The 26,351-nt window shown below is 42.6% G+C and overlaps 1 protein-coding gene across 8 annotated transcripts in view; it reads left to right on the top strand.

The window, feature by feature from the left end:
- RMDN2 (regulator of microtubule dynamics 2) overlaps positions 1-26,351 on the top strand; it is a 211,024-nt gene that overhangs the window by 106,070 nt on the left and 78,603 nt on the right. For 3 of the 8 annotated variants that reach the window (XR_008891506.1, XR_008891507.1, XM_056567517.1), the window contains exons 1-2: positions 5,737-5,887; positions 22,503-23,216. Coding sequence is in view for 6 of the 8 variants with exons in the window: in XM_056567517.1 (XP_056423492.1) it covers positions 22,774-23,216 (443 nt within the window). In the remaining 2 variants the exon portion in view is untranslated. Of the gene's footprint in view, positions 1-5,097; positions 5,145-5,736; positions 5,888-6,436; positions 6,551-21,542; positions 21,844-22,345; positions 23,217-26,351 lie in introns of those variants that run through there. The other 5 variants (XM_056567523.1, XM_056567521.1, XM_056567522.1 and 2 more) reach the window with 5 other exon arrangements.

The raw sequence follows: 26,351 nt of genomic DNA on the forward strand, positions 1-26,351 counted from the left end.
CTGCCATGTGCATGCAGGATCATCAGGGAAAACCCTTGTCGATTACTTAAAACCAAAATGAATATATACACCAGTACTCAGATACACCGATGTTAGTAATAACAACAACTAGCTACGAAGCATCGAGATAGATTATTTTTCCTAGTATCCTCGTGACTCCTACCAAAGCTGTACTTTGACCACAATTATTTGTGTTGCCTGAGCTCGGTGAACTCAGGTTCTGTGGAGACAAGATGTGAAAGGAAGAAGTTGTCATGACAGTCTGGGCCCGAAGGAGAAGAAAAAGGAAAGTGACCGACTCCAATCAGGGAAGACAGACAAGGGGACAGACAGGGCGATCTGTCACACAGACCGGGATCGCCGAACAGTGTGTTGGCTGCCTGGCGCATGAGTTCGGCACATTGCGGATCGGGTTGACAGGTTGCTGGGCGGGGCTGGAGAGGACCCAGCAGTCATGGTACATATTGGCACCAATGACAAAGTAAGAGGTAGGTGGAGTGTCCTTAAAAATGATTTCAGGGACTTAGGCCGCAAGCTTAAGGCAAGGACCTCCAAGGTAGTATTTTCTGAAATATTACCTGTACCACAAGCCCCACCAGAGAGGCAGCGGGAGATTAGGGAGGTAAACAAGTGGTTCAGAAGCTGGTGTAGGAAGGAGGGGTTTGGGTTCATGGAGAATTGGGCTGACTTCGCTGTCGGTTACCGGCTCTACCGTAGGGACAGGCTGCACCTCAATGGGAGGGTGCAGCTGTGCTTGGGGAGAAGATGGCTAGAAGGGTAGAGGAGTGTTTAAACTAGGGACTTGGGGGAGGGAAGCTACAGCAAAGAGGGGGAAGATAGTGTAGATAGAGAGGTGGAAATTATAAATGTACCTGGGGGTGGAGCGGAGGGAGGGGTTAGAATAGTTAATAGGAATAGGCTTCATAGGAAAATAAAACTTACACCCTTGAATCCCATTAACCCCAATAACAAAAAGGATGGAAATGTAAAATGTGTGTTCACAAATGCCAGAAGCCTAGCAAATAAAATTGGGGAGCTTGAGGCTTTGATACTGGAGGAACATATTGATATAGTTAGGGTCACTGAGACATGGCTGGACTCCTCGCATGACTGGGCTGTCAATCTGCAGGGGTTTACATTGTTTCGCAAAGATAGAATGAACAGAAAAGGTGGCGGAGTCTGTCTGTATGTAAGAAGTGGAATGAAAGTCAGTGTGAACGATGCCATAGTGTGTGATGATTCTGAGGATGTGGAATCATTGTGGGTAGAATTACAAAAGGAGGGAAATACTGAAAAAATAATACTTGGGGTAATCTACAGACCCCCTAATATCACTGAAGAGATAGAAGGTCGGCTGCATAAATAAATAGAGAGGGCTGCCCGGGCAGGTACAGTGGTAATAATGGGAGATTTTAACTATCCAGATATAGATTGGGGTCGGGGGTTGGCTAAAACTACAAAGGGGCGACAATTCCTAAATTTATTGCAGGATAATTTTATGGGCCAGTTTGTGGAGGACCCAACAAGAAGTGATGCCTTGTTGGATCTGATCATTTCCAACAACGCAGAGCTGGTTGGTAATGTAACTGTGCAGGAAAACCTTGGTAATAGCGACCACAATATAGTTACTTTTGACTTAAAATGTAGAAAACAAAGACAGGCGGGGAAGGCAAAAACATATAACTTTAAAAAGGCAAACTTCCCTGGGCTGAGATCTGCACTACAGGACATAGACTGGGGGGAGGTGTTGTCAAATACTGATACAGAAGGTAAATGGGACATCTTTAAATCAACTCTAAATAACTATACATCTAAATATATACCAAAGGGGAACAAATGTAAACGATTAAAACTAAATCCTACATGGATAACAAATGATGTTAAAAGAGCAATAAACAACAAAAAAAAATAGCCTTCAAAAAATTCAAATCTGATGGGTCAGCTATAACATTTAAACAGTACAAGGAGCTTAATAAAATCTGTAAAAATTTAATAAAAACAGCAAAAATTGAAAATGAGAGAAAGGTGGCCAAAGAAAGCAAAACTAATCCTAAATATTTTTTTTAGATATATAAATGCAAAAAAAACAAGGACAAAGCATGTAGGACCCCTTAATAATGATAATGGGGAGGTTGTCACAGGCGATAAAGAGAAAGCGGAGCTACTGAATGGGTTCTTTCGTTCTGTATATACTGAGGAAGAAGGAGGAGCTGACATTGGACAGGTCAGTGCTGGTAACACATCATGTAATGTACTGAATTGGCTTAATGTAGAAATGGTACAAGGTATGTTAAGTAATTTAAATATAAGCAAATCTCCAGGGCCAGATGGATTACACCCTAGAGTTCTTAGAGAACTAAGTTCAGTAATATCTGTACCCCTGTTCATGATATTTAGAGATTCACTGGTGTCTGGTATTGTGCCAAGGGACTGGCGCAAGGCGAATGTGGTGCCAATTTTCAAAAAGGGCTCTAGGTCTTCCTCAGGAAACTATAGACCGGTAAGTTTAACGTGCATTGTGGGTAAATTGTTTGAAGGACTTAAACGGGATTACATACAGGAATACATAGGGGATAATTGTATTATAAGTGATAGCCAGCATGGGTTTACTAAGGATAGAAGTTGTCAAACCAATCTAATTTGCTTTTATGAAGAGGTGAGTAGAAGCCTTGACAGAGGAATGGCTGTGGATATAGTGTTTCTGGCTCATGGATCGTACCCAGAGAGTGGTGGTCAATGATTCGTACTCTAATTGGTCCCCGGTTATAAGTGGTGTGCCCCAAGGTTCAGTACTGGGACCGCTGTTGTTTAATGTAAAGTTATGCATCTGGGTACTAATAACATGCATGCATCGTATGTCTTAGGGGGGATTAAACTGGCAGAGCTACTGGTAGAGAAGGATCTGGGTGTACTTGTAGATCACAGACTACAGAATAGCATTCAATGTCAGGCTGCTGCTTCCAAAGCCAGCAGGATATTGTCATGTATAAAAAGAGGCATGGACTCGAGGGACAGGGACATAATACTCCCCCTTTATAAGGCATTGGTACGGCCTCACCTGGAATATGCTGTTCAGTTTTGGGCACCAGTCCATAAAAGGGACACTGCGGAGTTGGAAAGGGTGCAGAGACGCGCGACTAAACTAATATGGGGCATGGAACATCTTAGTTATGAGGAGCGATTAAAGGAGTTACAATTGTTTAGTCTTGAGAAGAGACGTTTAAGGGGGGATATGATAAACGTATATAAGTATATAAAGGGCCCATACAAAAAATATGGAGAAAAACTGTTCCAGGTTAACCCCCCCCCCAAAGGACGAGGGGGCACACCCTCCGTCTGGAGAAGAAAAAGTTTAGTCTCAAGGGGCGACACGCCTTCTTTACCATGAGAACTGTGAACTTATGGAACAGTCTACCTCAGGAACTGGTCACAGCAGGAAAAATTAACAGCTTTAAAAGAGGATTAGATACATTCCTGGAACAAAATAACATTAATGCTTATGAAGAAATATAAAATCCCATCCCTTCCCCAATATCGCGCCACACCCCTACCCTTCAATTCCCTGGTTGAACTTGATGGACGTATGTCTTTTTTCAACCGTACTAACTATGTAACTATGTAACTATGTAAGACATCACCTGATGTAACTCTATGTAATCACCTACATGGTCTGCAGAGCCTGTGTAGAGCTAATATCTACCACTATATGGTCACTGTATGGGGGGAATATCTCCTCCTTGTATACTGGTATTATTGGTAATATTGGTCTCAGTATACAGGATTTAGTCAGTAACAGTATTATTGAAATATATATGGTCATAATATTCCTCCTTGTATATTGGTACTATTGGTAATATTGGTTTCAGTATACAGTATTTGGTCAGTAACAGTATGATGGTAAAATGTATAGTGATAATATTCCTCCTAGTATACTGGTATTATTGGTAATATTGGTTTCAGTATACAGGATTTGGTCAGTAACAGTATGATGACAATATGTATGGTGATAATATTTCCTCCTTCCTTCCCCATTGAACTAAAGGACTCTTGTTTTTTTTTTTTTTGTTTTTTATCCTGTGGTTTAAAAATTTTGGGTGTGGTGGTGGTGGTGGTGGTGGTGGTGGTGGGGGGGGGGGGTGTTGGTCAGGCCTTGAGCTGTGTAAGCACCTTGGGGGAGATTTATCAAAGGATTTAGACTGGTTTTTCCTGTCTAAATTTGTCGCACAGAAAGTCGCAGTCTAAATATGTGCAACTTTTCTGCGACTTTTGCTGTAGAGGATTTTTAGAACATGATGCATGCAAATCTATTTTAGACGGAAATGCATTGGAAAATGCATTGGTGCTGAATTTATCAAGTGCGACTTTTGTGCGACAAGTCGCATCTGCCCAAAATACGCTGAAATGTCAGACCATGTTGGAGCAGGTCTAAATGCAGTTTAAGCTGTAGACCCTGAAGTCTGAGCACAGAATTTATCAAGGGCTGTGAGACCTTTGATAAATTAGGAGCACAATAGACAGGAGACTACCACATACGCTGGTCTATAAGCATACCCAGAATAGACTAGATTAGGAAATGTCCCCCCATGTTCTGATGGCAGCCCTGCTCCTAAGTTGATAAATCATATGCGGGGAATTCCCAGGGGAGATATAAAAGCGATGTCATTTATGGGTCTTGTATGTATAGACAGAATTCCAGGGGGAGGTGTTTTAAATACCTTACTATTGAAGAAGGTAACCGCTATCATCCTGAAAACAAAAGCCCTAGGTCTATTGGGACTAAATGATCGGAGTGATGTTAATGTGTTTAACATATAGTACGGAAAGGGGTGTTATCGGGGAGCGTAACGCTCTAGTGATTCCTATAAGTATCTTGATCCATTCCATTCAGCAAGTGAACATTGGTACTTGAATGTGTTCGTTTATGTATTAGTTTTTATCATCATTTACACACTATTAGGGAGAAATTTATCAAAACCTGTCCAGAGGAAAAGTTGCTGAGTTGCCCATAGCAACCAGTCAGATCGCTTCTTTCATTTTTCTCAGGCCTTTTCAATAAAGAAAGAAGTGATCTGATTGGTTGCTATGGGCAACTGCACCACTCTTCCTCTATACAGGTTTTGATAAATCTCCCCCTATGTGAATTGGTAGGCACCACCTAAGTTACCATAGGGTTAACAAGATGGTCGGGCAGGTGCAATGATTGTGCTGTTGTATATATTGGTGGAGATAGGAGAAGTGACGCAGGGACCAGTTGAAGCAGTGGGGCAGTGCGGTGAGTCGGGGGGGTGCGGTGCGGTGCGGGGCATTATCGGCTTATCGGCAAGGTAATTACCGATACCGATAATGCCCAAAATCGTGATTATCGGCCGATAAAATCGGCCAAACCGATAATCGGTCGATCCCTAGTCCCTAGGACAGAATTTTCTGAAAAGTGTGCCCGCAGCTGTTGCAAAAATACAACTTCCAGCGTGAATGGACAGTCTTTGGCTTTCCAGGCATCCTGGGAGTTTTAGCTTTGCAACAGCTGGAGGCACACTGTTTGGAAAACAGGTGGTAACAACTGACCACGTTATAGCAGTGTTTATTACGTTTTATTTAGCCTTATGGTATATGTCAGTGTTCCCTAACCTGTGACTCTCCAGCTGTTGCAAAATGCATGCTGGGAGTTGTAGTTTTACAACAGCTGGAGGCACATTGTTTGGAAAGCACTACTGTAGCCTCTTCTCCTCACAGCCTTCCCTCACAACACCGCCCACAATGTGAGAGGCGGAACGTTTCCTCCTCCGGAACTAATGTGTTTACATTCCTATGTATCAACCGAGACCGTGAGGCTGGCACACACAGAAGTGTCAAGTACGACGTGCAGCTGTGGGGGACGTATTAGAGGGTGAGTGCACCGAGGGCAGCTGTGTGACCGCTGCATGGAGGGAGCAGTGATAGAGTGTGCAGGGGCCATGATGGAATATATACATATAACCATACAGCCTGGCTCCCTACACCTTATAACTACATATAGACCTAATGTTACTCTATGTGAGCGTCCATAGTTATAACTAGCTACAGACCTAATGTTATGTGTGAGCGTCCATAGTTATCACTAGATATAGACGTAATGTTTTGTGTGAGCAGCCATAGGTATAACTAGATATAGACCTAATGTTATGTGTGAGCGTCCATAGTTATCACTAGCTACAGACCTAATGTTGTGTGAGCGTCCATAGTTATCACTAGCTACAGACCTAATGTTATGTGTGAGCGTCCATAGTTATCACTAGATATAGACCTAATGTTTTGTGTGAGCAGCCATAGTTATAACTAGCTACAGACCTAATGTTATGTGTGAGCGTCCATAGTTATAACTAGATATAGACCTAATGTTATGTGTGAGCGTCCATAGTTATCACTAGATATAGACCTAATGTTACTCTGTGAGCGTCCATAGTTATCACTAGCTACAGACCTAATGTGTGAGCGTCCATAGTTATCACAAGCTACAGACATAATGTTACTCCATAGGAGTCTCCATTGTGCTGACAGCCTCTTTCTGCAGGTAAATGTTCTGTTTATTTCGGTGGAGGTAGGGGAATAGGAGTTTATCGCCCATGGGGGAAAGGGATTGGGAAGGTAGGTATCAAGCATGGCTATGAGGGATTCTGATACTTTCAGGTTTATTCATTCGCACATTCTGTGGCTGGTCCGTGCGACAGAATTTAGGCGCAAAACCCGACAAAAGTAGGAATCCTGTTAGTAACTGAGGGCCAGTGTCTTTGCATAAATTATACCAACAGTTACCCCCTTCAGAACATCAGATTTCCAAAAGTATATCTTTGCAAGTTCACCTAAAAGGGATCAGAACACACCTGTAAAGTATTCTTGTCATTGAAAACAACCTATAGCATGTTGCCCCGACATGTCATTAGTTAAAGGGTTACTCCACTACCCAGCATCCGGAACATTGAGTTCCGAACGCTGTGTGCAAAAAATTTTAACTTTAAAAAATATATATTTTAAGCTACGCATTTAAATTCCAACTTGTTTCAAGCCACATGTCATGGCCATGACTAAGAGACACACAGCTCGAGATACATTGGCTTTTCAATCTCTCCTTTTATGTATCCATAAGATTTTTGTCCTTCTTTCACCTTAAAGGGGTACTCTGCCCCTAGACATCTTATCCCCTATCGAAAGGGAATAAGATGTCAGATCGTGGGGGTCCCGCCGCTGGGGACCCCTGGGAACTCTGCTCCAGCACTCCCCTGTTGCGGCTTCCGGCAATGCTGGAGGCTCTCATCCCAACGACCACGGTGACGGGAGATTGTGACATCACTACTCCGCCCCGTGTGACGTCACGCCCTGCCATGCAAGTCTATGGGAGGGGGCGTGACAGCCATCATGCCCCCTCCCATAGACTTGCATGAGAGCCTCCAGCTCTGCCGGAAGCCGCAACAGGTGAGTGCTGCAGCCGAGATCCCGGGGGTCCCCAGCGGCACCCACGCTCCTCTTGCTCCATAGACTTACACTGAGAATGGGTCTTGATCAGGTGACACAGAGATGGAGGGAACACACTGGGCGTGAACTTCTCCCACCTCATTTTCCTGATTGGTGGAAGACTGAACACTAAACCGCAGCTGATTCAACTTTTGTCCAGGATATCAGGGGTGTAGAAATAAAAAAATTAAAAAAACTACTCGTCCAAGGGACTAAAATGGAGCATAATCTATATTCCCTCATGACAATCCACTTTTCCTGGTACACAAAATAATTTTAAAATACACCAAAATACTAAATATACCAAAAGTGTATGTCAATACAGTCTTACCTAATAGGCAGATCTAAAAATACTTTAACCCCTTAAGGACTGGGCCAATTTTCATTTTTCCTCCTCTCCTTATAATAGCCATGACACTTTTTCCAATCTAATGACTCATATGAGGGATTGTTTTTTGCAGGACAAATTGTGCTTTGTAATCCATATTTCATTTTACCGTAACATATGCTCTGGAAAAAATAATCGTGAGGTGAAATAGATAAAAAAATGCAATAAAAAAATTATTATTATTATTTTTTTTTTTACGCTATTTACCTTGTGATCAAGCTAACATGTTATTTTGATACTTTAGGTCAGCCCGATTACAACGGTACCAAATTTGTATAGTTTTAATCATTTAAATTGACAATTAAAATTTTTCTTAAATTGACATTTTCTGACCCCTATAAAATTTTTATTTTTGTATACCAAACTGTATGAGTGCTCATTTTTTGCAACATAATCTGTTGTTTGTATTGGTACCATTTTGTTATTGATCAGACTTTTTTGATCGCTTTTTTACTCAATTTTTTTATGGGATGTTATAAAAAAAAAAAATTATTCTGCGGTTTGGTATTTTTTTCCCCCCCCGTTTACACCGTTCACCGTACGGATATTTGTTATATTTTAAACAACGGTACCAAATTTGTATAGTTTTAATCATTTAAATTGACAATTAAAATTTTTCTTAAATTGACATTTTCTGACCCCTATAAAATTTTTATTTTTGTATACCAAACTGTATGAGTGCTCATTTTTTGCAACATAATCTGTTGTTTGTATTGGTACCATTTTGTTATTGATCAGACTTTTTTGATCGCTTTTTTACTCAATTTTTTTATGGGATGTTATAAAAAAAAAAAAATTATTCTGCGGTTTGGTATTTTTTTTCCCCCCGTTTACACCATTCACCGTACGGATATTTGTTATATTTTAAAAGTTCAGACAGTTATGCATGCGGTGATACCAAATACATTGATTTTTATTATTTTTACATGTTTTTATATGGAAAATGGGAAAAGAGGGGTGCTTTGAACTTTTAATACGGAAGGGGTTAAAGGGCTACCCCACCTTGCATTGAGGGGGCGTGGTGTGACGTCACGAGGGTGGCGTGGCCGATCCCCGCATCGCATGGACAGGGTTTGGAACTAACTGTTCCGAAAGCTGGCCAGTGGAGTACCCCTTTAGTGTGCTTTTTTTAAACTTTATTTATTTATTTTTACACTTTAATACATCTGCATGGAATCAAATGATTCCTTCTGAAACTACATTCATCTAATTCTACATTGTTGTAGGTTTTGCTGCTGATCCTCAGCAAAATCTGCAAGGGTGTGCTTTATATACTCTAGGGCAAAATAAAAATTGCTCTAGGAGTTAAATAAATCTTTGTGTGAAATAGGGGAAAACTGTACAATGGAAAGGAGGCTCTAGTACCTTGATCGGCCACCTCTATCTTGGACACATAAGGTATGGTTGGGCATTAAGGTATAAAAGTTCTTTATGGTATCATATGGCACATTTCTCCACAGATGTTGCAGTTGCTATTAGAGGCGACACATGAGACCAGAGGATGTCCTGCACATATCACTGAGCTGTTAATGCTCCGTCTACCACTACTATGGATGACCGACTGCATATGAAATGGTTATCAGATCACTCCAGCAGTTGGACCAGTGTGTTGCTCCACCACAAAGGAAAATTGCTGTGCTCCCCACAAGGCCTCCATATTTGAATTCGACTACCATTTGGTCAGAAACAGTACCTCGATTTGTTACTAAAAATGATGATTCCAATCATAGCAGTCTAGGTTTCTTGTTTACTACACCACTGCAAGATAAGGCAGCGGTGCTGGCTGCCAATGGCAGGACACATAATGGGCACGATAGGGGAATGTATCAAATATGGTGTGGATGAATAACATTTCAACACTGTTAGAGGAGAACTTCAGCCAAATGAAATTACCTTTTATATAGCTGCACATGTTAAAGCTATATAACTTTGCAATGTAATCTTAGCTGAACACGCACCCTGTTTACTTTAGCTTTTTCTTTAGGTAGGAAGTCCAGTAGTTCTTATCACACATGATGACTGTCAGGCACCAGTAATGAACAGTTCCTTATCCTCAGCTCAAAAAGCCTAGAGCGCTAAGGCTGCACACACCTCTCTCCTATATTCACTGCTTCTCTAACCATGTGACCTGCTCAGCTCACTCAAGGCAGCCCCTTCCTGCAACTCACACAGGAAACAAGAGCAGGAGCTGATGATATGTGGAGTTTGGCTGGATATCTCCTTTTAGTTTATGTGGTAGCAATGTGTACATATGTGCCAAATGTATTAAATGTTTTCGCGGCATGTCATAAATATGCTGCTAGTACAATTTTTTTTATGAAGTGACACCACTTTGTATGATTTGTCCTCTGGTAATTTTTTGTGTGAAAATGGATGACTTTTTACAAATGCTGTCCACAGCAAGTTTTGTAAGCAAGTTCTATGCCTGTATACCAAAAAGAATATATAGAATGTATAAATATAGAAAATGAGAGGGAGAAAGCCTTTCATACATTGGACATGAGAAGGTTGGTTTTAAAATATCGTAATGAAGAGACTCCAAACTATTCATTTAATTCCAAGGTCCCAATAAGGATCAGAAAGAATCAGAAAATTCCATCTCTAGATGGTTTAACCCCTTAACGACCACGGACGTAAATGTACGTCCTGGCTTGGCTGTTCTTCGCGCACCAAGACGTACATTTACATCCTGTGTATGACCCCGAGCATCGAAGCGGTGCTCGTGTCAAACACGGCAGGTTCCGGCTGCTATCAGCAGCCGGGGACCCGCCAGTAATGGCCGACATCCGCAATCGTGCGGATGTCCGCCATTAACCCCTCAGATGCCGTGATCAGTACAGGTCATGGCATCTGCGGCAATGCACGAGTTAAAATAGATGATCGGATTGACCGCAGCGCTGCAGCGGTTATCCCATCATCTGTAATGGCGGATGGAGGTCCCCTCACCTGCCTCCGTCCATCTCCCGAAGTCTTCTGCTCTGGTCTGAGATCGAGCAGGCCAGAGCAGAAGATGACCGATAATACTGATTAGTGCTATGCTCTATGCATGGCACTGAACAGTATTAGCAATCAAATGATTGCTATAGATAGTCCCCTATGGGGAAATAAGTGTAAAAAATAAAAATAAAAAAAATGTTAAAAAAAGTTGAAAAATGTAGGAAAAAAAAAAAATAAAAGTAAAAAAAAAATAAAAGTGAAAAATCCCCTCCCCCAATAAAAATAAAAATTGTCAGTTTTTCCCATTTTACCCCCAAAAAGCGTAATTTTTTAAATAAACATATATACCATACAGTGCGAAAACGAAACCCTCCAAAAATTGTGGTTTTCATTTGAATTTCCTCCCTAAAAAATATTTTTTTGGGTTCGCCGTACATTTTATGGTAAAATTAGAGGTTTCATTACAAAGTACAATTGGTCATGCAAAAAACAAGCCCTTATTTGGGTCTGTAGATGGAAATATAAGAGTTATGGATTTTAGAAGGAGAGGAGGAAAAAACGAAAACGCAAAAATAAAATTGGCCTGGTCCTTAAGGTTAAAATGGGCTTGGTCCTTAAGGGGTTAAATCTGCCATTGCGGAATCCTACAAATCTTTGGGTAATGAAGTACCAGAATGATTAAGAGGGCATTCAACTCAGTCCATGGCAGTCTCCTTGGCAGAAAAAGCACACCTGCTTTAAACACTGCAAGCTGAATGTGACCTCTTTCCAGGACCTCACATTCAGTCGGAAGGTGCGACAGGCTGTGGTCTGTCTCTAAAAAAAAAGAAACTTTTATCTGTTATATCTTATGTGGTGCTGTTGTGATGGCAACCTGAAAAATCTGTATTATAGTTCACCAATTGTTTTTTTTTCCCCCCCGCCCTTTTAACTCCTTAAATGTGCACTGTCACCAACTTATTATTTTTTTTTGATATCTCTAATATATTTTCATTATTAAATTTTTTTTATTATTAGGGTGAAATTTACATTTGAAAACTGGCCACTAGGGGTCTCCCTCCCCAATCTGTCCTAATTCATTTAGGCTGCACTCGCTCCCTGCCTGTAAATGCTGTGGCTGCGCGCATTGGCTGATTATATTCACGCACAGCCATGCGCGCACACTAGTTATCAGTGCCGCGCTGAAGCTCCACTGCAAGTTTACAAGCTGGTGTAGTGAAGAAAACTGTGTCTTGAAGCGTTCGGTGTCCCGAACAGCTGGTGAAAGTGCTTCAAGACAGTTTTCTTCTCTACATTGGGTCTCTGCAGGTGTCTATTTCTATGCAGGCTACTCCTATACTCCTCCTTCCTGGGTAGCACATGTACTGGTAAACAGGGAAGAGGAGACCCAGGAGCAGCCTGCCCTGCGATTCGCTGATCATCTATGTGTGCTTCCAGCGGGAGCGCAGCATAGATGAAGTGAGGGCGGAAGTCGGCGTCCAGCAAGCGTCAGGGACGTCGCATCTGCTGGGGAAGACCGCACAGCAAGAAAGAAGCGATGAATATGAAGACTATGTAAGTCCCCCAAAAATTTTTAAAGGCAGGGAGGGGGTTAGGGATAGATTTCCTATAGGTAGGGACAGAATAAAACAATAATGAGATGGTGGGAGCTACTCTTTCAGAATGCAGGGCATACATGTATGCCCTGTGCCTGCTCCTCCTCAGCTCGGGTCATAGTGGGATGGTCCCAGCGGCTATCAGCCACCGGAACCTGTGGCAAATGCCAGCCATCACCCGAGTGGTCCTGATCAGCCGAGAGGATGATGGAAGGGCCATAACCTGCCTTCTCGCCGTCTGATCAGTGCTCCAGTCAGCTCGAGCAATGGAGCGCCGATAACACTGATCACTGCTGTGCTATCCCCCGTTTCCTATAAAAAAAATAGACAAAAATAAACGTGGTATCGCCACGTGCGTAAATGTCCGCTCTATAAATATATATATTTATTAAAAGCCTAGAATTGCGTATTTTTGGTCACTTTGTATACCCTAATAAAATGTATTAAAAGCGATCAAAAAGTCCCATTAAAACAAAAATGGTACCGATAAAAACTACAGATCACAGAGCAATAAATGAGCCCTCTCACATCCCTATATATGGAAAAATAAGTTATAGGTATCAGAAGAGGACATTTTTAAACAACTAATTTAAAGGGGTATTCCGTCTGAGGACATCTTATCCCCTATCCAAAGGGTAGGGGATAAGATGTCAGATCGCGGGGGTCCTGCTGCTGGGGACCCCCGGGATCTCGGCTGCAGCACCCCGTTATCATTACTGCACAAAGCAAGCTCGCTCTGTGCGTAATGACCTGCGATACAAGGGAAGGAGCATCGTGACATCACGGCTCCGCCCCCTCGTGACCTCACAGTCTGCCCCCTTAATGCAAGTCTATGGGAAGGGCCGTGACGGACACCCCTCCCATAGACTTATATTGAAGGGGCTTAAAGCGGGTTCTTAAAGCCATACGCCCCTACTCTACTGCGTAGCCTTACACTTGTGGTCAGGGCTCCTGTCAGGAATGACAAGTAACGTAAGAACCTACCTACGATAAACCAACCCTAACTAAGCAGCTTGATGTGTGCCATAACTGCCACGTCAGAGCATGCCTGGAAAATAGAGGGCAAAACACCAACATAAGGAACAGAATATTAAGCGGTTCACATAACAAGGGATTTAAACATGTCAGCTATTTCTTTCTTGGGATTCGCAATGTAACGCATAAAGCAGGCTGACTTCCAACGACCCATACTCTTAATGATATGCGCTGGGGCTCCGTGCCTGGATGCCGAAGATGCTGCACCCATTCTGAATGAATGTCTGGAAAGCACCGCTGGGTTGTCACCTAAAGACTTCACCAGGACTCGTAGGTATTTGATAAAAAGCGAGGTAGTTATGGGCGAGCCATCAAACATGAGTAACTGTTCAGTATAGGGGTGAATACATGCAAATAATTCTTAGAAAACGTAAACTGGACACCATGCAAGCGTTTGTCACTTGACCTGGTAATGATGTTTTCGTGGACATTAGAGACAATACTATAGGAATCCGTAGAAACCTAAATACATGACTGCTTTCAGGGAAATGCTGTTAAGATGACCAAATGGGTGATTATCGATCGTATTGGACAAAAGCCTAAACATATCTCCTGAAATTGGTAGGCTAGAAGGGGGTTTGACCACTTCCCCTTTTCTGCATACTTTTTTGAGGGCAGATTTTATCATATGAGAGCTGAAGATAGGTCTGTCAGGATTGTCTAATGATAAATGGTATTGAATACCTGCCAAATATATTTTTACCCTGTTATGGGCTAGATGTAAGGTGGAATGGCAAAACCCGATGAATGCAAGAATAAAGGATACTGAATGTGGGTCACCCTGTGTGTATTTGGCCTGAAACTGCTGAAATGTATTTCATGCGGTTGTATACATTTTTTGAGTGTTGGCTGACAAGGATTTATTAATTAAAGTTTTGGCCACAGGGACTGAAATTGTGGTACCTGAGTGCCTGTCATGTCGGCTTCCGGCATGAGCTGGAAGAAAAGAGAGAATTTCTGTCTGGAGAGAGCATCTGCATTTTTAATGCCACTAATATGTGCACAAGTAAAATTAAATCCATGATGTAAGGACAACCAAACTAATTTTTTAGCCAGGGACATGACCTGAAGACTCTCTTAGATCTGCCTTTTAGCAAAATTTCGACAGTAGCAGCGTTATCCAAAACAAACAGTACTGTGGACTTGTGCCATGATTCTCCCTATACCTGGGCCCACAGCTACGATAGGATAAAGTTCAAAAGTGCTGAGTTCTGGGTGAAACCTGGTACGCAGTGAATCTCGGGGGGCCATGGGGCTGCCAACCAATGGTTGTCCCAGATAGCTGCAAACCCAGATATAAAGGAGGCATCTGAAAAAATACGAGGTGACTGATTACTGACTCTAGGAATAAAGAATGAAATCCCATTCCATGAACCCAAAAAGGTATCCCACATTAGCAGGTCTGCCATTGCTGACCGCCCTAACTGTATTATGCTGTTCTGGGCCAGGGCAAAAGATAGCTCTAACAAATGGGATATAAATGTCGTACCCTGTGGAATAACCATCTAGGTAGTGAATGAGGTGATTGCATGAAAACCTGTTTTCTAGCATCCAATGAAGAGCTGAAGCAAATTTATTGAATAACCAGGGGCTGCTTCTGGCTCCGAATGTTAATTTAGTGGCAAAGAAATAACTATTCCTCCACTTGATGCCGTGTCATCTCCACAATTGAGGCATGATCGGGAGCAATTTGAAGGCATCTGTTATATCTGCCTTAGATAGCCAGGCTCCCCGACCCATGCTCAAAATTATGGCGATTAATGGACAAGTATTTTACGCCAAACTCATCTGCTGGAATTAACCTGTTAATGCTGGGCACAGAGGAAGAATGGGGAGCAGACAAGTCATACACCAATCTTTTTTTTATTGTTAAACTTCCCAATTGCTAGACCAATAGGACTAACTCTCCATGTTTTGTAAGGTGACTTCCTGAATGGGCATATCACAAAACCCTTATCAACCTCTGTTTTGATGAGAAGATCTATAGCCTCAGGGTCAGTTTGAGCTGACAGGAGATTATTGCGCTCATGGGTGACATCGGGTATGGTTACTATGCCTACGTGGAAACTGTGCGTGAACCCAGAAAGAAGAAATTGGACAGCCTGAATCAGGGTGATCTGCCAGAAACATTTCTAAGAAAGCCACATCTATGACGGCTAGTCAGGATTTCTCACTTTTTTGTGGACAAGCCACTTTAGGTTGGGCCCTGAAGCAAATGGCACAGACATGCAACAACCTACACTGATTGTAATTACAAGCCATGTAATTAAAGTAATTACACATCTGTGACCTGCCTAAATACTTAATGGGTCTTCCCAATTTATCCGATAGACCTGAGGTTTTCTGCACTCTAGGCTGTGTTGAAGTTGATGTGCCTGGCAGACCACTGCTGGTGTCGGTATTCGTGGGGCTGCACCATTCTGCAGTATGACTGCTGGACTGGCATTTGGCACATACCGGTGTCTTCAACCCAACAAAGTGAGTACAAAAAAATCTCTGTATCGATAGTTGCCCAATTGATGGCGTACCCAAACTGGCATAGCGCCGCAGCTGCTTTGGCCGAAAAGGACCGATGATGATCGTAAAATGTGATCGCTCGGTCACCTTATATAGGTAGTGGTCCAATTCTTCCCTTCTCTCTGGTTTTGTAGTACAAATGATATCGCGGTATATGCTGAATGCCATTATGAATTCTGACACAGATAACTTTCTACTAAGGTGGACATCTTTTGATTTCAAAACCACAGAGACGTCCCAACAAGCGATGCTTTTATTTTCCATCAGATCGTGGGTGGCTATCAGGAGAGAAGCCATATTGATGTCTTTCCCATTGAGTGTCTTTTTTTTATGTGGGCTGGTATAAAATGAGCTGGTGCTATTGTAGGAACTGCTGTATGAGTACCTGATGTTGAGGCGTAAGCCGGAGACTGAACTGGTATCGGGGGTGTGGGCAGAACCGTGTTCCTGTTCTCTATGGCCTCAACTCTAGACTGCATATACGAGAGAGAAGAGGATAGACTGTTAACTAGCGCGTGTAGTTGCGTGAGAGAGGTGTGAAAGGTACAATTTGACACCTCATCGTTACTGGGCCCGGCAGTTTCTGATGTTAACAAACTATATAACTCCGCTTTCCTAGCCGTGGATGGGAAAGAGATTCCTCTCCTAACTAATTCTGCAGTCAGTTTGGGTATTGTCCAGTTTCTCAGGGACGAAATACTGGCGTGATCCAATGTCCTGGTGGTTTCCTCCAGGACTAAGGTCTTCTATGTCTGAACCGTGAGACATTTCTGAAAAATATCCGAAATTACACGAACCTCAGTTGTCTGACTGAGTCTATCAGTGAAAGGCCCGATAACGACTTAAACTATGCCAAACTTGACTCACCTTGTAAACGTACCTAATCGCCTAAAATAAAACAGCAAATACAGCAGACCGAGGACGTGTCGGCCTGAAGCAGAGGGAATGAACCTGAAGCCGTGACAGGTTTCGCAGTGGCCATGTGAAACAAGTGCAATGGATAAACCCGACCCAGAATCACCAGAGTACCTCTTACCAGGTACGTGACAATCATTGTGACCGACCGAGTGACAAGAACAGAGTCTCAACCCAATGATGTGATGGATTCATTAGGTGACTAAGTACTTAAACCAAGAGTGGCTTTACCCGTATTAAGAAGACTGGTTGCCCACGTCTGGACCTAAACAACAAATAAACTAAATATCTACTACTGACCATATACAAATGACCAACTGACAGGGATTACCTATACTAATCCTGGCACAAACCTTATGGATGTAACTGAAAAGGATACTGACGAATCCGCTTAGTTGTGAAGCGAGAACCCCTAGAATAAAAGAATATATAACCGCATGACACCCCTTCTGATCAGTAATCAACTTAACCTAGACTGAGCTTAGCTTACCTGTAGGAACCAGTAACAGCTAATCCTTGCTCAGACCGTATCGCCTATTTATACATCGATCTCCAGATCAGTCGCCTACGGAAATTATATATTAGTACTGCCATACCGTAATATAACTAACAACCCAGCACAAAATCTTACCTAAATCTCAGCCGCTGTGCTATGTGAGAAGATGAAACCTGTAGACACTTGTAACCACTAATCCTTACACAATATGGACTCTCCTAGGTATACACTGAGCTTCAGATGACACGCCTGCAGAAAATATGTTAATGCTGTCATACCGTAATGTACTAACAACCCAGCATGAGACCTACCCAAATGACAGAGCCGCTGTGATACACAAGAGGATGAAACCTGTAGACACCTACAGCAGCCACTCCTAGCTTAAGATCGTATGTTCTAGATATACACCGGCCTCCAGATCGCTCACCTACAGAAATTATAAGTTAATGCCGTCATACCGTAATATAGCTAACTACCCAGCACGGGATCTTACCTAAATGACAGATATGGGATATGCGAGGAAAAGAAACCTGTAGACCCCTGTGACAGCTAATTCTTGCTGAATACCGTATCTCCTACGTTAATACCAACCTCCAGATTGCTCACATACAGAAATTATATGTTAAAGGGGTTCTCCGGTGCTTAGACATCTTATCCCCATCCAAAGGATAGGGGAAAAGATGCCTGATCGCGGGAGTCCCGCAGCTGGGGCACCCTGTTTTTAATCAGTCCCCGGAGTGTGTTCACTCCGGGTCTGATTACCAACGACCACAGGGCCGGCGGCGTATGACGTCACGCCTCCGCCCCCATGTGACATCACGCTCCTCCCCTCAATGCAAGCCCACGGGAGGTGGCATGACAGCTATCATGCCCCCTCCCGTAGGCTTGCATTGAGGGGCGGAGCGTGACGTCACACGGGGGCGGAGGCGTGACGTCACACGCCGCCGGCCCTGTGGTCGTCGGTAATCAGACCCGGAGTGAACACACTCCGGGGACTGATTACAAACGGGGTGCCGCGTGCAAGTTCCCGGGGGTCCCCAGCGGCGGGACTCCCGTGATCAGGCATCTTATCCCCTATCCTTTGGATAGGGTATAAGATGTCTAAGCACCGGAGAACCCCTTTTAATGCTGTCATACCATGATATAACTAGCTACCCAGCACGAGACCCTACCTAAATAAGTGAGCCAGTGGGATATGAGAAAATGTAAAAGACTTAAAACAAAAATTTTTGAACATATTCTACCACATTTATTAAACAAGCAAGTACATACTGTGAACAAAAAGACCCACATATCAGAACTGACTGTGCAGAGCCTGACAGCCTCTCTCTGTTTACCAGACAAGTCATGAACCAGATTGCGTGTGAGAAGAGTAAACATTTTTGCCCCCCCCCCTTTTTTTTTTTTTTTTTGAAATTGAGATTTAACGCAATCGACTGTGGTAATACTTCTATACATAAATTATAAAATACTAAAACGGAAGATGCTACTTTGGCTAGTTATCACTGCCGGTTGAAAAATGCATATAACTAAGCCATATGAAGACCTTGGACATGAATATGCGTACTGCCCCGTGTCATTTAAGATGAAGATACATCTGTATTAAGAACAGGCAAGGCTAACATATACCGTGAGAATGTACTTAGATACAAGCGAGTGGAAATAACTAAAATAGCGCCTTATGTCATTATGAATTTTTTTTTCTTTGTATCAGCACTGTAATAATTTACTGATAGTAATGTGACTGAGCCAAAAACACTTATGATAGCTTCTTATGAGGTTATAAAGCTGGTAACATAGTTCATAACATAGTTCATAAGGTTGAAAAAAAGACCAGAGTCCATCAAGTTCAACCTATACCCCTAATAAGTCCCTACTGAGTTGAGTTGATTCAGAGGAAGGCAAAAAACCCTCATACTAGCGGTAAAAATTCCTTCCTGACTCCAATATGGCATCAGAATAAATCCCTGGATCAGCGTTCTGTCCCTATAAATCTAGTATACGTAACCAGCTATGTTATTATTCTCCAAAAATGCATCCAGACCCTTTTTGAACTCTTTTACAGAGTTCACCATAACCACCTCCTCTGGCAGAGAATTCCATAGTCTCACTGCTCTTACAGTAAAGAACCCTCGTCTGTGCTGGTGTAGAAACCTTCTTTCCTCAAGACATAGAGGATGCCCCCTTGTTATAGATACAGTCCTGGGTATAAATAGATCATGGGAAAGATCTCTGTACTGTCCCCTGATATATGTATACATAGTTATTAGGTCTCCCCTAAGCCTTCTTTTTTCTAAACTAAATAACCCTAATTCTGAGAATCTTTCTGGGTACTGTAGTCCTCCCATTCCCCGTATTACTCTGGTTGCCCGTCTTTGAACCCTCTCCAGCTCCACTACTGTATATCTTTCTTGTACACTGGTGCCCAGTACTGTACACAGTATTCTATGTGTGGTCTGACTAGTGATTTGTACAGCGGTAGAATTATTTCCTTGTCGTGGGCATCTATGCCCCTATTGATGCATCCCATGATTTTATTTGCCTTGGCAGCAGCTGCTCGACACTGGTCACTACAGCTAAATTTACTGTTAACTAAGACTCCTAAGTTTTTCCATGTCAATCATTCTAAGTGTTCTCCCATTTAATACATAATCCCAGCCCGGATTTTTCTTCCCCATGTGCATTACCTTACATTTATCAGTGTTGAACCTCATCTGCCAATTCCCAGCCCAAACCTCCAACCTATCAAGATCCATTTGTAATAGTGCACTGTTGTGTTTACCGCTTTACAGAGTTTAGTATCATCGGCAAAGGTTGCTACTTTACTATTCAACCCCTCTACAAGGTCATTAATAAATATATTAAATAGAACAGTAAATAGAATATGTATTCCACCAATTCGAATTTATTATCAGTAGTATGAATGATGCAGAGAAGAAAATATATGGCCCTTCGTGACATTTCATTAAGTGTAACATGCCTGGGCTATATGTATGTCTCCTATGAGAGGTTTCATAGCTGTAGCGTGGTCGAGCCGAAAAGCCCTTAAAATATATATATATATATATATATATAGCCCCCCTAAGAGAAACCACTAACTATAGCGTGGCCGAGCAGAAATAAATTTGAGTGCTCCTTTAATTAATATTGATGGTGGCGTGACCGAGCTGGGGCAACATGAGTGCCCCCATTTTATAAGAATTAAGAAGTGTAGCGTGACAGAGCTGGCAGTGTGTAATTTAGCGTGACCGAGCTGGCAGCGTGTCTTGTAGCGTGGCCGGGCTGGCAAGTGTCCTGTAGCATGTCCGAGCCGTTAGTGTGTCACGCAGCATGACCGCACTGTGATAAATATAGGTATGTTTCCTGTAACATGCTGCGCTACCTAGGCGCATTGCAGGCAGGCGAAGCATGTTTTAAAATGAATCAAGTCCGCCCGCTGCAAGCACCTGATAGACCTAGCTCTTACCTCTGCCGGCTGTGCTGTACTGAGAAGCTCCGGTCAGCTGATGTGTCAGCTCACTTGGTATGCCACTTCCCCTTGCCGTGAAGAACCCACGGCGGGTCAGACGGGTGAGCCGCGGGTTCTTAAAGCCATACGCCCCTCCCACAAACACAGGCTACTGCGTAGCCTTACACTTGTTGTTGACATATAAGTAAGTGTGCCAAGATTCATGTTAATATCTTTAGCCGTTTGGACGTGATGCTGGAACATACACACACACACACACACACAGCTTCAAAAATGACAGACTTCCATACAAACTTTCAACCACTTTTTCACCCCCTTAAGGGTTGAATTTAGAAAAATCCTTGTCTACGTCTTAAAAACACCTGTGAAAAAATTCAGCTTTCTAGGTCCAAGGGTTTAGGCTGGGCTTTGATGAGTCGGTGAGTCAGGCCTTCTCTATATTTATATTAATTTTTTTTTTTTTTTTTACTGTATGATAAAAAAAACACTAGGCTGATAGCAGGGATGCACAGCTCAGTTAGCATAATATAGTGTCTGTACCTGTGTTTGGCTGGTTTTGAAATTCTTATGTGATCTTTGTTCCTTTTTAGCAACATACAAAATGAGCTTTTCCCAGGTTGCAGTGCAGCCTGAGACATTACATCAGTAGTCAGGTGTTGAAAGGAGCCTGTCTGCTTCAATGGGTGGAGCAACCGCTGAGTGGGAAAGAGAATTCTCCACAGGGCTGCCGGGAATTGTAGTTTTAATCACAGCACAACTTGCAAGGCATCTCAGCTGTGCTGCAATGTGTGGGGTGACTGATATGTGGAAGGGAGAAAAATGACCTCACATTTACTAAAAAAAAAAGGGATCATGGGACTTGTAGTTGGAGGGAAAGAATGCCAACAGAAAATAGCCAGTTCACAAAAAGAAAGCAGCAGCATTATAGTGGACTCAAAACACAGCCATTTAGCCCCAAGACAACCACAGATCCTTCCTAAGCATGTCCATTACTGTCTGACAGGTAAGTACTAAAGTCACCTTATGGGGTTGTCTAGTAATATCCAGCTTATCCCATAGTCACAGGATACTGGATAAGTGTGCTGCATCTCTGTCCATCCTATCTGAGTATACATTATGTACATGGAGGGACACTGGCTTTCTCTGACAGTACTGTCTCAGATTTGGCAATAGTATATGTGCCTAAAGCATTATATGAAAAGGGATGTGCACCTTTTGCATATAAGGTGACTATCCTATTACCATTAATATGTTAGTACATATATTGTGGTCACCTTTGCTGTCATATGGACTGTTGCCTCTGCAGTGGCCCTCACACACTGCAGAACTATAAGACAGGAAGCAAGGAGGATGACAATATAGAGAAACAATTGGCAATATGTTTTTTATGACATTGGGCTGGGTTGTCACCCTGCAGGTCTCTCAGGTATTTCTGCTGAACTTCTAAATCATTCAGTAACTCTGGGACTGGGTTAGATAAAATGAAGCATCTTCATTCAGCCACATAATGCTATTGAGGTTTTAGTATTTAACCACATAGCTATTTCCACTTTATTCCACACATAATGGGATTACAAGGTACTGATATCAAAACATGTAGTCAGCTGCTGTGTCTCTTTGATTTTCTTTCCCTGGTTACTTAACAACTTTTCTCTTTGGCAGGTTCACAGAAACTACTGACATTCAGAGGCGACTTTGCACCTTTGAACGTGAGATGATGTGCTTCATAGAATCGGGACTCATGGCTATTCGAAGACCATTACATTCTTGATGGCAGCCTTCACTAGGAGAACGTTATCGCTCGGTAGAAATCTTTGTAATAAATCTATTACAGGAAGAATGTAGCCTTCTACTATTGACCTTTGTCATTCCATGGTTGCTGATAAGTCATCACAAAAAATATTAGCTGTGGTTCAGCTCCGGTTGTGTTACCATGAGTAGTACTGTTCAATCTGAAAACAGGAGCTTGCTGCTGGGAGTTCTCACAGGAGCTGCAGGAGTTAGCATTACCTGGTTGTGGTGGAGACAGTATAGAAAACATGGTCTTCATCTTGGCTTGGGTGAGAATTGGTCATCTGGGACACACAACCAAGTTCAGGACAACCAAGGGGCTGTCATGGTCCTTCAGGGCAGTCAGCTGCAAATCCTGGAGAAACTGGGGAGCCTGCTGAAAAGTGTTGAGGAACTTAAGGATGAGGTGAAATTTCTGAAAGAAACCATTCCTAAATTAGAAGAACAGATCAAGGATGAGCTAAGAGGCAAGAATGATGGGAGAAAGGTCAGTCCCCAGCACAGAAGTCTGAAGAGAAAGAAAAGTGAGACTTCAAAGGCATCGGGCGAGTACCCAAGTTCTGAGGAGGCAGAAAGTGAAGGAGGGTAAGTCGTAGATAATAAATATAATAATATCATTTACATGGATATATGTAAATAGTATAGCAGTGGTCACCAGTTACTACATAATACACAAAATCTGTGTATACAAATTTATAGTAATAGTAGTACACGGTAGTGCCGGCTGGTTACTGTGTGACCCTTAAAATATTGACCTTCAAATAACATAGTAACTGGCCAGCACTGCTATCATTCTTAAAATCTTCATATGCATTATAGCAGTGCTAACAATAACTACATAATCTATTATATCTTTATTTGTAGCATTGGTGAACAGTTTCCCTGTAAGGGCTTGTTCACACCTCCAAGTCATGGATACATCAACTGAAAGGCATGGGCCCCATTCATTTTGATTGCCTGAACATAGTCAGCTAGCAACTACATGTGGGTCGGAGCATATATGAGTTTTGGCTCTGACTGAAAATTGCAGCAAGTTTTTTAGTTTGAGCCAAAACAAACACATGCTTGTGAAATGACAGCTTGTGGCTCTTTATGTTTAAACCATTGAAATCAATGGAGCCCACACTATCTGAGCATGGTTGTGCCATGTCCGTGACTTGGATATGTATTGTGGTGTGAACCCTGCCTAATATCTGCATATACAGATTATAGCTGTGCTGACCAGTTACTATATATTCCATCTGCATGTACAGGTTATAGCAGTGCTGGCCAGTTACTATGTAATCCAGAATATCTGCATATACTGGTTATAGTATTGCTGTATGTAATTCTTAAAATTGTCATATACATATGACAGCAGTGCTAAAAAGTTAGTATTTAATTCATTATTGATGAGATTTATCAAAACCTGTGCAAAGGAAAAGTTGCCCATAGCAACCAATCAGATCGCTTCTTTAATTTTGCAGAGGCCTTGTTAAAAAGGAAAGAAGCGAGCTGATTGGTTGCTATGGGCAACTTTTCCTCTGGACAGGTTTTGATAAATCTCCCCCTATATCTCTCTTTATTTATAGCACTAGTTACCCTGTAAGAGCTCCCTCACACAATCCAAAAAAGGAAAAACGGATATCTCTAGAAAAATGTAAAAATGGCATGCACATATACAGAGTCAGCTAGTGACTAGGTTTGTGTCATGTTCCAAACTTATCTGAGTTTTGTCTGGGAAGGACGTTTTTTCGTCTAAGGCTGGCTTCACACCACGATTTGACCTTCCGATGCATAGATACGATTTCGGAAGCTCAAATCGTCTGAAATCGTATCTGTGCAGGGACAGGTACTGACAGATAAGGAGCCATTACTATTATGGGGCTGCGGACCCAATCGTAGTCTGCTAGTGACTATGATCTGGTCCTTTTCTCAGCATGTCAGATTCTGTCAGTACCTGTATCTGTCAGTACCTGTCCCTGCACAGATACGATTTCAGGCGATTTGAGCTTCTGAAATCGTATCTGTGCAGCGGGCACTCAAATCGTGATGTGAAGCCAGCCTAAATAAAAACTCTAGCTGACTATGTTGGCACCACTGAAATAAATGGGATCCATACCTGTCCAAGAATGGGTACATCAGCATCCCATTTTAAGGTTTTCCAGATGTATCCATGTCTGAGGCACAAATCTTGTTGTGAACCCTGCCTAATACATAATTTCTACAGATCATAGTAGGGCTGACCGGTTACTATGTAGTCCATAATATCTACAAACGCTATAAAGTTTACAACCAAATCAATATTTATAAATCATTTTTGATATTTTGCTTGGGCCGCTAATAAAATATAAAATAATATTTACCTACCTGGATTTCCTGCTGTGGCGTTATCTGATCAAAAGGAAATCACTACACTCAAGTAGCTTGGTGCTTTAAAAGGGGTACTCCACTGCTCAGCGTCTGGAACAAACAGCTGAGCAGTGGAGTACCCCTTTAATTACAAAGAAGTAAGTTAAACAATAGATTATGGGGGAGACACCTGTATTAAAACGTAACTTTTACTAACATATGCATAAAATAATAACCCCAAAGACATCAACATGTGGCCAGTGTGACCCAAAATAGCCAGACTAATAGTTAGGGTATGCAGTTAATGGAGGCAGAAAACACAGGAACCGGTACTTGGGCTGTAGGTAACCAGTGCTCAAAATAAAGGACTCTGGTTCTTACCTATTAGACTTCCTGTGTTGTGTCACATGTCGCCCATGGTGCATCCCAGAGGAAATGTCCAGCGAGGATCCGTGGTACAAAAAGGATAGGCAAGGAAAAAATCCTTGGGAAACCCTGCATGTAGAGTAGTGTAAACTAGGACCTACTCTCACAAGGAACCAGTGGAGCACCCGCCCTAATAAGGGCGACCCCCTGCCCCGAACTACCCTTTGAAAAAAAACACCCTAGAACACCCTATTTGTGATGCACCTATACGAGTTTCAAGTTGCTAGGCAACAATCACCAGGGGGATGTAAACAAAAGGTGTAGGAAATATACACAGAAAAGGGTAAATGTTCTTTCTTGGTCGCTCTTCATTGGGGGACACCTATACTGATGGGTATATGCTCTTTCCACTAGGAGGCGCTGACACTAGGAAAAAAAAAAGTCTTCTCCTCCCTTGCAGGATATACCCGCCCACTGGAAGTGAGGTAATCAGTTTTAGCTAGTGTCAGTAGGAAGCAAGACACAGGTCTGGGAGCTCCCTTTTTTTTTTTTTTTTTTTTCTAGTAAGGGATGTTTAGTTTTTATCTCCTTTTTATTTCTCTTTTTCAGGTGGGGGTTCAGGAGCATGGCTACCTGTTCCCACATATGCGACAAAGGGGCACGGAACATGAGTATGGGCCTTCAGCCCCTTATCGCCAACGGCCAGTGCCTGGAGGTTGTACCCTGGGTCCGGGTTCCCCACTTGCCCATGCTCGCCTCGCTATCTTAGCTTGGTATGATGCAGCGTGGCCATAAGCTGGTTGAAGACTTCAGGGTGAGTATAAGAAGATGGAGCCATGGGTGAGTATCTACTACATTCCCCCTCTCCCTCCCTCTTTGCCTCTGGCGCCATTCTGTTGGGGACAGTCCGGTGAACCTTCCCTCCCCCCTCTTCGGGCCACGCATTTCTATCCCACATGTATAACGGCCAGGCACAGTACCCTGGCCACATATCTTCACTACCGGCCAGAGACTCTATGCCGC

The sequence above is a fragment of the Hyla sarda genome, chromosome 3 (assembly GCF_029499605.1).
Source record: "Hyla sarda isolate aHylSar1 chromosome 3, aHylSar1.hap1, whole genome shotgun sequence".
Lineage (NCBI taxonomy): Eukaryota > Metazoa > Chordata > Amphibia > Anura > Hylidae > Hyla > Hyla sarda.